Here is a 13788-nt window from a genome sequence, read left to right on the forward strand (position 1 = left end):
CAAAACAAAAAAAAACGTGCTCTTACCCTCCACCCTCCCCCCCCCCCCCCCCCCCCCCGCTTATTCAGCGGCTGGCTGAGTCGTTGCGAAATTTTCGGCGCGATTTTCACATTTTAAAACCCCCCGTCGAAAAAAATCCTGCGTACGCTACTGAATGTATAACACAACATGTTTAAAAATGTTTTTTTTTTTACATAATATATGTAAATATAATAACGAAACTTAATACTTTCATAACATAATCATAGATTTAAAGAATTATCCGAACTATTATGTTGGAAAAGTACAGGATAACGCAATCATAAGCGATGCTTGACAAGGATGGCGGCCTAAAAAAAAGCAAAACAAAATCTTAAGGTAAAACTTAGAATGAAAAAGTGTTTAAACGATGAATCTCAGAATACAGCCCGGAAGGGGAAAGAATTTGTTGGTTTCTACGTCATTTTAGGTAAGTGCTCTTCACAAATAACTTAATCATTCTCACAGTACTCACCCCTAAAAAATATTGAACACAATTATTTTGAAGAAGTTGCTTGAGAAGTTGTAAGAGGGGGGTAATTTATCGCATATGGTGGTAACGGATAACACATTTCCCGTAACCTATTCAAAACATATCGAATCTTTCCATCGATAAGGGCTCGCAATTCATTCGTGAAGGGATCAAATGTCATATAAGTCTTGTTTCTTTTAAAGGATCCTGTAGAGTGGTCTACCGTACAGCGAAAACGCTCTTCTGACGCGTCTAGTGCCGTCAAGTTTGTATCAGCCGTCATGAAGTTCAGAATGGTACGGAGATGGGTCGCCAGGTCTGATTTCAGGTCTTCGTAATGGATGATTAGGGTAATGTTAAAGAAAGAAACTGCTTCATCCAATTTCTCGCTCCATTTTGAAATCTCTCTCCTCACAAATTGGTTCCAAGCTACAACAGTAAATGCAGAATATTCGTATATAAAAATTTCGATGATTATGAATTCAACTTCCCTGACATAATTGAAGAGAGCAGAAAATACTTAAGGCCTATTTCTTTTTACGAACCTTTAAATTTTTCTGCCAAGTTTGTATTCTTTTGCATTTAGAGAAAATATCTGTTCCTTTTTAAAACTTTATTGAGCTCTTGTTCTGGTTCTACTAAGTCTGTAGAAGACATAAAAATCAAGCAGTAATGGTTTTACGAACGTTCTCTCTCTCTCTCTCTCTCATAGGCATATCAAACAAATCCTTGAGAACTTGTTTCAACTGAAAAAATATGTAGAAACAAAATTATACCTGTGACGTGGAAATATTTTTCACTGGTCTGTCCTGTATGACTATGTGCTAATCGTCTTTTCTTCTCAGCGATCATTGCATCATATGGGTTCCTCATCAATAGAATCGCCCGTTGCCATGGGATACGACGAATATTATCTTCTATTTGATGCATCTTGACAACGCTTGTACATCCACAATTGGGCATTTTTAACTGTCCTTTGAAACCTATAGAGAGGAATCGAAAATCACCCTCATCAGATTCATGGGCAAATATTATAAACCGATAGAGATACTGCTTAAATAATAGTAAGTAAGTAAAGTTTATTTAACCATAAAATGAAACATGTGCATACAAATGAGTAACATAGTAAACATAATACGATAAAGGACACCCTTAGAAGCAAATTGCTTGTGGTGGGGCCTTAAAAAGAAAAAAAAAACTACACATAAATTATACAGTTTAAAAACTTTAAGATAACATGATACAAACACACATGCACGCTCACACATATACATTCACACATACATTCAAAATATCCTCCTCTGCTCAAACTTGTTTACATAAATCATTAAATAATAACCGTGTACATCGTACTTTAAATCGAGATAGAGTTGTACTTTCCTTAATATCATTACTCAACTTATTCCATTCCTTAATGCCATTTAAATAGAAAGAATTTTGTGCATTTTTCGTACGAACTTTAAATAAATGTAAATCATTTTTCTGACGAGTAGGATTCGAGTGAATATCACTATTAATAACAAAGTTTATATTAGGAATTTCTGGCAATAGGCGATTTTGAAATTTAAACATAAATATGCGAGTATTAAACTGAATCAATTCAAAAATTGGGACTACGTGTGTTTTAACAAAAAGTGGCCGTGATGGGGCTAAATAATCAGATTTAGTCATAATACGCACGGCTCGTTTCTGAATCTTATCTGTATATGATGCATAAGTATTTCCCCAAATAATATTACAATAATTTACATGTGGAAAAATCATACTATTGTACAACATTAGCAAAATATTTTATGGTAAAACATGCTTTAGCTTTGACAAAACTCCAATACTGCGAGATAATTTCAACGAAATGCAATCAATATGAGGTTTCCAATTAAGTGATTCATCAATTATAATACCAAGAAACTGAACACATTCTTTCCTTTTTATAATATTTACATCAATTTGTATAGGCAATAAATCACTAGGGATCTTCCGATTTCGAGAATGAAATATTACATAATTTGTTTTATCATAATTGAGAAATAATTTATTACATTTGAACCGATTATCCAATTTTATCAATTCATTATTCATAATATCAACTAAAGTAAATACACTACTATGTGATGTAATAACTGAAGTATCATCTGCAAAGAGTGTAAAATTTAATACATTTGAAGATTGTTTAATATCATTTATATAAATTAAAAACAAAAGGGGCCCTAGAACTGATCCTTGAGGAACACCACATATTGCACCCCTTTTAGTCGAACAGACACCGTCAACCACCACATACTGCTTTCTATCACTCAAATAGTTTTCAATTAATTTCAATGGAAGGCCGCGAATACCATAATAATTTAATTTTTGAGCAGTATGTGGTGGTCAATGGTGTCGAACGCTTTTGACAAATCCATAAACACACCCAACGAATAATTACCCTTATCCATATTCTTAATTACATAATCTGTTAAATGAAGTGCTCCCAAACATGTAGAATAAGTCTTCCTAAATCCAAATTGCTCATTAATCAATAAATTGTTTTTAACCAAAAAATCATAGATTCTTTTTTGCAGGATTTTTTCAAATAATTTTGAAAAATTGATAAAAGAGCAATTGGTCTATAATTTTGTACATTTTCTTTTTCATTTTTCTTATAAATGGGTATAATTTTAGCTAATTTCAAACTGTCGGGGAATACTTCAGAAGAAATTGATTTATTAAATATATCACATAGTGGATCAACAATAAAGTGTATACATTCTTTTACTACTCTGGGAGAAATACCATCCGGGCCACTTGCTTTATATGGTTTCAATGTTTTACTAAGTTCAATTATTTCAAATACTGTAGTAGGTTTTAAAAACAATGTAAAATCATTATGATTTTTTAAATAATCATTAAATGAAGTATCTACAACAGAAATAATTAAAGGTTTAAAAACAAAAGTCTTGTATCTTTATTCGTGATGGCCACAGGCAGGTCTTAACGTGTAACCCATAGCGTATCTAGAAACGAATGATTTAAGCATAATGTTAAACTTTTACCGACGATGCTATTATACAGTGCTCATCCACCCCAAAAATGTAGCTCCTGATTTAACATTCATAGCCAATGTGACTTTGAAATCGATTTCTTGAATAAGAGTAACTTATTTCTGTCCAATTATCTGATACCCTCTTCATAATATTTCTGCCACGGATAAATAAGCATCTTATTATTACTTATACCGCGCTTTGGCCCAAAGCGCTTACAGTGAATGAAAATAAAAATTACATAAATACATAGAATAAGAACGAACAGTCTTACAACTACAAACTGCAAAAAAGATGTGTTTTTAAGGCCTTTCTGAAGGTAATAATTGATGGAGATTGCCTACTTCTAAGTGGTAGATCATTCCAACATTTTGAAGCAGATACAATAAATGTCCTATCACCGGCTAATGTGCGGCATATGTGAGACGGAGAGGATCACTGGCTTACCTCAATGCCCTCGTTCGTTCGTTTGTGTCTCCTTAGATCAGTTATGTAAAGTTCCTTATTATTGTATTACATTAAATTAAGTTCTTCCATCGCCCTATTGCTGCAATGGCGGTTTCATTAACAAGGGCCAGGTCTTCATCTGTGCAACCCGTTCCGCCGCACTGCAAGATGTGGTCCATCGTCTGAGTCTCTCCGCAGTCGCAGAGAGTATCTCCTTCATGGGCATAGCCCCATATTGACCTTACACCGCCCCATTCTCGTACGCATTCGATTTAGGCATTGCCACTCCGGCCACTTCAGGTTAAGTCCTTTGAAGAGTACGGGCTTGGCTGATGGTGGAGGATTCTGTTCAGATGGTGGGACAGGATCTAGGAAGCAGTGTCGGGATATAAGTCGTTTGTGGGGTTGTAAGTATCCGTGGCATGTGTCTGTCATCTGTCGCCTGCTTCATCCGTTCCTTTAGGCAGGTGGTTAGTTCGCCTTTGGTTAGGAGATCCAATGCCAGCGAGGTGATATATCTCCTCAACTTTTGTTGGTTTCAGGCAGCCTGTTATCTTTCGATATGTGTTATTGAGAATCCATGACACATGCTCCGCCGACGATTGCTCCGACGTCAAATGCTCCGCCGACAGTTGCTCCGCCGACAATTGCACCGCCGACATGTGCTCCGACGACATGTGCTCCGCCGACATTTGCTCCGACGACATTTGCTCCGCCGACAATTGCTCCGCCGACAATATTGCTCCTCCAAAAGCTCCTGCCAAAAGTGTCTTGTCAAATTCAAATGCTCCAACATTGCTCCTACCCCAAAGTATCCCGTTAAAGACAAATGCTCCGCTAACGTAGCAGGAGTGCCCCGTAAAAGACAAATGCTCCCTTTTGCAACGAAAACAAGATAGGAAGAAAGGAAAAGAAAAGAAAAGAAAAGGAGAAGAAAACATTTAAAAGAAAAGGTCAAGAAAAGAGAAAAGAAAAGGCTAAAGACAAGGGAAAAGGGACACAAAATACAATATATAAAGATTCAATTTCCATATTTTAGCATTGGCCTATAACTTGGTGTCGGGACGGTGTCGGTATAATTAATGACGGTAAATCGATTATAAATATTACCTTAAATAATATTGTGCCCAAGAAACAAAAAAATAAATCATTAATTGTGGGAAAAAGGTCGATTCAAGGTTGCGAAAACTTTTTCTATTTACTTAAAAGCTTCTGCACTTGCTACCCCCCCCCCCCCCCCACTCCCCCCCCCCCTCCCCCCCCCCCCAAAAAAAAAGGATTGCGTCTTTCGCAAAGGTTTATCACTTTTTTTTTCCATCAGTGTCTTCTAATCGGGGAATTAAAACGCATCCCCCTTCTCTGTCGGCGGAGCAAATGTCGGCGGAGCAATTGTCGGCGGAGCAATTGTCGGCGGAGCAAATGACGTCGGAGCAAATGTCGCGGAGCAAATGTCGCGGAGCAATTGTCGCTTTTTGCGGAGCATTTGTCACCGGAGCATGTGTCGGGTTACCGTTATTGAGTGTGGTGGCAAGCTTCTTATGGGCTGATCTGCTCCAAACTGGGCAAGCATATTCTGCGGATGACATGCAGAGGGCAACAGCTGCAGTTTGTACAGTTTTGGGGTCAGCGCCATAGTGTGAAGATGCTAGCTCAATGCCCTGGCAAGTGTATATACATTCAAACAGGTATCTAAATATTGTGGAGCTTGATTATTGAATATTTTTAATATTTTTAATACAAACAAGAGTAATTTAAACATTATTCTTGGTTTCAAAGGAAGCCAGTGTAATGATCTCAAGAGTGACTGAGATGGAAAGTCCCTAGAAAGCTGTAAACAAAAGTGTTGTCGAAAGCGCCTTTTACCACGTTTTGACTTAACCCGTACAGAACTAGTACATTTGTAGACAAACACAAGACAAAATAACACCACAATATAATTTCAAGTTTTAACTCATCATTTATTAACCAAGATGTCAAATTGAAGTGCGTCTCCCATAGATTTTTGTACAAAACATTAGAAATATTCAATTTGGGGCCTTCTATTAGTCAATGGATTCAGACTTTCTATAATAAAAACAAGTCTTCAGTTTACATCAATGGTTATTTATCTGAACGTTTTTCTATAAGTAGAGGTTGCAGACAAGAAGTTCCGTTATCGCCATATTTATTTGTGATGTGTGCAGAAATTTTGGCCAATAAAAACAAGAAAGAAATTATTGTGGTTTGAGGATGGCTGTTTCACATCTTTAGGAATAATTTTTTCTTTAAATTTAGATGACATGGTATCTTTAAATTATATGCCAGCTTTGAATAAAGTGAAACGACTAATCCGAGTTTGGTCAAATAGGAACATAACTCCATTAGGTAAAGCAACTCTTGTTAAGACACTTTTTCTGTCACAATTTAATTACTTATTTCTATCTTTGCCAAACCCGTCACCATTGTTCATTAAAGAGCTTGACAAACTCTTATTCGGTTTTTTTGTGGAGAAGGAAACCTGATCGTATCAAAAGAAGTCAGATGTGTAACTCATATATGGATGGAGGTGTGAAGATGGTTAAAACAGAATGTTTCTTTACTTCGCTAAAAAATAACTTGGATACGAAGAATGTAAAACGGATTCATTGACGGTATATGTTTTAACTCATTTCTGAGCTCTGTTCCATTCTCAGATTGTAATTTTTTACTTTACGGTTATAGTTATTTAGAAAAGCATATTGATTTGATAACTAATCCTTTTTGGAAGGATGTAGTGTCTTCGTGAATTTGTGTAGAATTATGAGAAATCATGGATCAAATATCATATTCCTAATAATTTTCTGATCTTCTTGAACTTTGGTCACCCCATCATTTTATCATCAAACAAAACAAAATATGAATTTCGTGGTGATAAAAATAGTCAAACATCAATTTAAATTATATGATTATGATTAAAGGTATTACAAAGTTTTGATATTGGGTCATGAATTTGGTTCAAATGAACATCTTGGAAGCATATGCGATTTTACAATATTCAGTGATCGTTGTCGCGGTTGAAATCGAGTCTAGAGTGATGAAATTGTAAATAATAAACTCTTTATGTTGTATAGCTCCCTCTCAAGGCTGATATTACTTCAGCTCTAAAACAATGTTTCTTAACTACAATCGTCCGATCTGCTATTCCCGTTTGAAAATTATATATCAGAACTGCATATTCTGAAATTTTCATGGTCGCAGCTACCATGGAATGGCCTTAGGCGCTATTTGAAATATTTGAAATTTACTGGGAGTACCGGTAAATTTTGATTATTCAATTTGCTCGAAAGCGGAAGTTTTTTTAGGGACTACATTTTCTAGTGCTTATACTACATCCACAGTGGCATCTTCTTATTACTATAGCTTTGCATTAACTTTAACAGATGAACACTGTGCTGGATTGGGTTATAATTAACAGCAACATGTCTGGAAGCACTTAAAAGGTAAATGTAGCCTACATGCAAAATCAGAACTGCTCGTTTTTATTCATATGAAATTATTAATTTATTCTATTTTCATCATTTTTGTTTTGAGGGAAAGGGGGGAGGGCTTAAAAATTTCAGACTTTGGTTTTTATAGCTACTCACCACTACGAAATAGATCATTGTCAGTATGTATACTGCCCGTGTAGATACCAGTAGCACTCTCTATCAGGTAACGTACCCAGGTGTTTCCCGAGCCTGGGTAACTGAGAAGCGCTATGCTAGGTAAGGTGTTAGCTTGTGCAAGGTGAATCCCCTCAGGCCATGCACAATGATATGAAGCGACTGTCCCTTTTAGTAAAAAGAAGAAAGGTAAAGGAAATTAAGAATTATTACTGAACATGAAATAGTCTCAATTCTAAGAGAGTTTGCTAACAAACTGGTTTTTTATTGCTCTGTGTAAAAGATATGGGGTGTTTCATCAAGCCTTCAAATCGATCTTAAAATCGAAGGAATCTATTTTAAAGGTATAGACCGGTAGTGGTAAAATTGCGGTTCAAGGGGTTTGGGTGCAAAATATCCATTCAATATTGTTTAAATATTGCCTTCAGAGGTTTAGATGGCAATACTTCAACCTAAATTCGCAAAGAGAGCAAAAACATAATGCCCAAAATGTTCAATGTTGAAGTGTATGCGCGATATCTATTCAGGCCGGATCGATATGATAATTAGTAGGCGGTTTCCCCGCAAAATTTGATTCATCACGTATTAGTCAAAACACATTCTTTTACATGATTGGTAATATTATAAAGAGCTTCTATTTCATTTTTTGAGAGGGGGCGTATCTTAAACTGGTCTATACCTGTAATGGCCTAATTAAAATAGATTTTTTTTTTTTTTTTTTTTTTTTTTTAATCGAAATTAATTATAAGTTGATACAACACCCCCCCCCCCCCCCCACAGGGCTGTTTCTTACCTGAGTTCACCATTCCACATATAAAACTTATTTGAATCAATGCACAAATTAGAAATCAATCGGTATGTCGTCAATATTGTCCGATATTGTCCGATAAAGCATTTCTATAAACATTTTCTTCCAGTAATTGAAAATAGATTATTTTAACATTTTTCTTTCTCAAACTGTTCCTGTTTAAGCCAAAATGGGATCTGACGTCTTTTTTATCATTTATTCTTTTCGCGGAAGACTCCAATTAATAAGTGCAATGAGTAAGTTGTAACCTTTTGTTTCTCCTCATGTCATGCTTTTACTCTATTCTACCTTGATCTTGCCTTATCATAATTATTGTATTGGAAGGGCGCTATTCAAGAAGGGCGCTATTCAACTTCACTTGAAATGGTTACGACCTTTTCCAGAGAGCTGAAAATCCCTTGTTTTTCGAAATTTGGAAACCTTTTTACTTGAAATATTGTATTGAAAGACGCTTTGAACATCTATACGATCTACCAACCTATATCCTGGACTCGGATGGTAACTCTGAACTTGAATTTAACTGGATTTTGTATTTGTCAACTGCCCCGCCCATTTCTGGATTTTGAATATGGCGGCAATTGCACACAGTACGTCATACGCTGGGAAAGCTGGACATGAACTCCCAACAGCTACGCACTTTGGAGGTAAGCCAGTGTTTGTTAAACATAAAGACATCCCAACGATTGATGACAAAGTGATTACAAATGAAGAGATTTTCAAATGTCTCTGTAAAAGTGTGCCTAGCTGTGATATCAAAGGAATTCAGAAAATCGGAGGTCTGTGGAGGCTGTATGTAGAAAATCAGGACAAGAGAATCAAGATCATTACGAATGGACTGAATGTACGGAATGTAAACATTGCCGTGTATGACAAAAACCCATTTCTTAGAGACGAAAATGAAAATAGTCTTCGCCTTCTGATTAGGGACATACCACTATCTGCCCATGACTCCCTGATCATCGATGAACTCGAGAGACTAAAGTACAAGGTTTTGGGGACTGTTAGCTACCAACGCCTCCGCGTGGATGGGCGTTTGACAGATTGTCTAACAGGAGACAGAGTTGTGTATATTCAGCAACCATCTACCCCCCTCCCCCGAATCATGAATTTTGGCCTTTTTAAAGGCAAGATCTTCCACTATGGCCAACTCCCGTCAACTACGAGACCTAAAGTTGTATGCTCGAGATGTCTGAGCGAAGGTCATCATCGCTCCCAGTGCAGTGGCCCTGTAGTGTGTCGCCGTTGCAATCAACCAGGACACATCCAGCAAGACTGCACCAGAGATGATACCCCAACAGCTCCGTTACATACGCAAGATCCTACTAGTAAACCCGACACCCCAGCTATACCAGCAGCCGTAGCCGCAACTGCCCCACACGTTCTAGCCAGCATCGAGAAACTCGTCGCATCTGGAAGACAACAAGCGACAATAGAATCGTCTCACAACTACCCATCGCACCATGACTACCAGACGCGCGCTCAGTCAAAGATTACGCAATTTCTGCACGGAGATAGTAGAGAGTCACCCCATGGAGCCGCTGAGGGAGTCGAAGTAAACAAACCGGATAATGTGTCATCCTCTTCCGCTAACAAGTTTGCTCCTCTCGCTAGCAATCCTGATTCCTATGTTTCGCCCTCACGTACAGATGCTTCAAGCAATGTCTCTTGATGCGATGTCGATGACGGCAGCGAAGAAGAAGCCTCCGAAATATCTTTGGAATCACCCGAGTTGCCAATACGCCGAGTGAAAGATGATACAGATAAGAGTAAAAAGAGGAAGCAAAGGTCGACGAAAAAACCACCGAAGAAAAAATGATAGATATGTCAAACAAACTTATTTCAATTTGATTTTTGTTATACAATCTTCCTTTTTCATGTAAATGTCGAATTGTCATTTCTTAAGTTTAAACGTTCGCGGTCTTAGAAATAAGGAAAAACGAAGTCAAATTTTTTTGTCAAAATGGTTTAGACATCAAAAGGGACACATATTCTTTGTACAAGAAACTTATTGGACAGCCGACATTGAAAATATTGTGAAAAGTGAGTGGCGTGGGCCGTGTTATTTTTCACACGGCACAAATCACTCCAAAGGAGTTGCTATATTATTTGATGAACACCTAGACATAGATGTCACTAGTATAGAGCAGAGTGGTGATGGAAGAAAGTTGTTACTAAAAGTTAAAATGGAAACCTTTTTATTGACAATGGTAAACATATATGCACCAACTAAGAAAAAGCAAAGAGAACGGTTTTTTAGAAATCTGAATACTTTCGTATCAAATTCTTGTGAAAAGTATGAAAAATCTAAATTAGTAATGGCAGGAGACTGGAATTGTGTACTGAATGTCAAGAAAGACACTTTACGTGTTTAGGGAACAAACCGTTCCTATTACAAGAAACCGCTAAATTTTAGTAGATTGTTAAAGAAATACGAATTGTGTGATATCTGGAGGAAAATGAATATTAATACTATTCAGTTTACCTGGAGAAATAAATATCTAAAACTTGCTTCAAGATTAGATTATTGGCTGGTCGATAAAAGTTTTTTAGGGAGAGTTGTAAATACAGATATCAGACCATCAATAAGAGCTGATCACAACGCAATTTCTTTAAAAATCAAAACAAAAACTGTTGAAAAGGGTCCAGGTTACTGGAAGCTGAACAGTCGTGTTCTGTCTGATGACTGTTATCATAAAAATATTTGTGATGTTATTAGTTCAATGAATTCTCAAAATATGAGTCCCCTACAGAAATGGGAACTTTTGAAAATAATGATACGTGAATTTACACAAAAATATTGTAAACATAAAGTTGCAGATCAAAAGAATAGAAAAGGGTTTTTAGAAATGAAGCTTAATGTATTACAAAAATGTATTGATAACCAAAGTGGAAATAATGATAATGAAAACGAATATAGGGTCATAAAAGAAGAGCTGGAAAATATATATAAAGTAGAATCTAAAGGAGCTGGTATCAGAGCTAAGGCAAGATGGATGGAAGAGGGAGAAAGAAGTACTAAATACTTTCTTAGCTTAAAAAAGAGAAATGCTAGCAGAAAAAACATAAATCAGCTGAAGACAGGAAATGGGAAAAGAATTATTGAAAAACAAGACGAAATATTGAAAGAAACCGTTGATTTTTATAGTAAGTTGTATACTAAAGAAGATATTGATGTTAAAAATGCAGAAGATTATATTTTTTCTCAAAATATTTCATCTCTCTCTGACGATGAAAATAAAATATGTGAAGGTTTATTAACACACAGGGGATGTAAACAAGCTGTATTCGCAATGAAGAAAAACAAAACTCCAGGCTCTGACGGAATAACCGCGGAATTCTATCAGGTGTTGTGGAATGAGATCTGTGATATTTTAGTTGCCGCTCTTAACGAGTGTTATGCTAATGAGAAAATGTCGGATACTCAAAGGAAAGGAATAATTACTTTGATATACAAGAAAGGGGATCACCGAGAGCTGAAGAATTGGAGACCGATCACATTGCTGAATAGTGATTATAAAATAATTGCAACAGTGCTTGCAAAACGTTTTCAAAAAGTAATTGGTAAAATTATTCACGAAAACCAGTCGGGTTACATAAGAGGTCGTCTGGCGGCTTGTAATGTAAGACTTACTAAAGATATCATTGAATACATGACAAGGAACGGTAAAAACGGTGCTCTTATGATGGTAGATTTTTCTAAAGCTTTTGATGTAATTGATGTAACTTTTATAAAAAAAATGCCTGAGTAAATTTAATTTTGGACCTGTTTTCCAGAAGTGGGTAACAATTTTATACACAAATATTTCAAGTTCTGTAATTGTAAATGGTTGGTTATCTGAAACTTTTAGTGTTCTGAGAGGAATACGCCAAGGGTGTCCCCTCTCGGCCTTATTGTTTGTAATGGCCGCAGAATTAATGGCAAATAAAGTGAGAGAAAATAAGGAAATCAAAGGTCTAGATATTGATGATAAAGGTATTGATCTGAAATTGCTGCAATATGCAGATGACACCTTATTTTATGCATCTGATATAAATTCTTTTGAAAATATTTTAATCGAATTAGAGGTTTTTGGCATAGTTGCAGGACCGAAGTTAAATAGAGAAAAGACTGTCTTGATTTGGATTGGAACAGCCTGTCAACGATGGTCGTTATCTTGTTTTGGCTTACATTGGACAGATGGATGAGCCAGTAAAATACTTAGGACATTATATCGCACCTGATCTGCAGTGTGCTTTAAAGATAGATTGGGAAAATAAATTAGAAAAAATGCAAAAACTGTTAGATAACTGGAGAAAAAGAAACCTGACTTTGTTTGGAAGACTGACTATTATCAAATCACTTGCAATTAGTCAAGTTATCCATTTAATGATTGTTGATACAATACCGTCTACTTTTTTTATAAAACTTAATAGCCTGATATTTAAATTTCTTTGGAAAAGTAAAATTGAAAAGGTAAAACGATGTATTGTTACTGAGGATTATTGTGAAGGAGGAATACGAATGATTGATGTTAAAAAGCAGATGTTTAGTTTTAGGCTGAAGTGGCTTGGGATGCTTTTAGATAATACAACAGGAAATTGGAAAGACATGTGTAAACATTGGTTTGACTGTTTGGGAGGGCTGCATCTACTGCTCAATTGCAATTATACTGATTATACTTTAAATCTCTTAAAACTTAGAAATGTCCCATCTTTTTATATAGAAATATTACATGCATGGTACCTCATAAACAAATACACATCAGCTGAATGTCAGACACAGAAACATGTCGACGAAAATATTTTATGGTATAATCAAGATATTGTTTTTTGAAAAGAAAATGTTATTTTATGAAGATTGGTATAAAAGTGGTATTATATATTTAAATGATATCTTTAAAAATGGTACTTTTGTTTCAGTAAATGAATTATTTATCCGCCTTAAAACTAGGAGAAGTAAACAATTTTTGATTTTTGACTATACAAAGTTACAAAAATCAATTCCAAAAATTTGGATAAATGATAAGCATAGGGTACCTTTGGTTTTCAAAGACCATAATTTCTCTATCCCCCATTTTGTATTTGGAAAATCAGTTAAGCCTGTTAGTCTTTTGAGTAGTAAACAGTGGTATAATATGATTAGTTTTGAACAAATTAAAATAAATAAATGTTGTTTGTATTGGGAAGATGTCTTGCAGAAGGACGTTAAATGGTCCTCTGTTTTTAATAGGAATTTGATTGGGATAAAAGATTTTCGTTTACGTGAATTTAATTTCAAGCTTTTATATAATATGTTACCAGTTCGTAACAATCTGTTCAAGTGGGGTCTCTCATACGATGACCTTTGTTTAAAATGCAAAAAGACTGAAGATGTGCTTCATGCTTTCATTTCATGTAAGGCAAATGAAACCTTCTTTGCATATT

At 35.7% G+C, this 13788-nt stretch overlaps 1 protein-coding gene across 1 annotated transcript; it reads right to left on the reverse strand.

Annotated features, from left to right (window-relative positions):
* Window positions 1-427: 427 nt before the first annotated feature.
* Window positions 428-8383, reverse strand: LOC115920223 (WSCD family member AGAP003962-like). Its single transcript, XM_030975530.1, has 3 exons — window positions 8371-8383; window positions 7560-7745; window positions 428-919 (listed from the first exon to the last, which is right to left on the reverse strand). The coding sequence occupies exons 1-3, from the start codon at window positions 8381-8383 to the stop codon at window positions 516-518; spliced, it is 603 nt and encodes a 200-aa protein (XP_030831390.1). The 3' UTR covers window positions 428-515.
* Between the last annotated feature and the right edge of the window lie 5405 nt (window positions 8384-13788).

Source organism: Strongylocentrotus purpuratus, unplaced genomic scaffold, assembly GCF_000002235.5.
Source record: "Strongylocentrotus purpuratus isolate Spur 01 unplaced genomic scaffold, Spur_5.0 spur5_scaffold_8, whole genome shotgun sequence".
NCBI lineage: Eukaryota > Metazoa > Echinodermata > Echinoidea > Camarodonta > Strongylocentrotidae > Strongylocentrotus > Strongylocentrotus purpuratus.

Bases quoted from the DNA above. Each gene is read 5' to 3' on its own strand.
- LOC115920223 (XM_030975530.1), bottom strand. The intron at 920-7,559 runs GTGAGTAGCTAT...TTACTGTTGTAG, and splicing joins CAATGATCTATTTCGTAGTG to CTTGGAACCAATTTGTGAGG.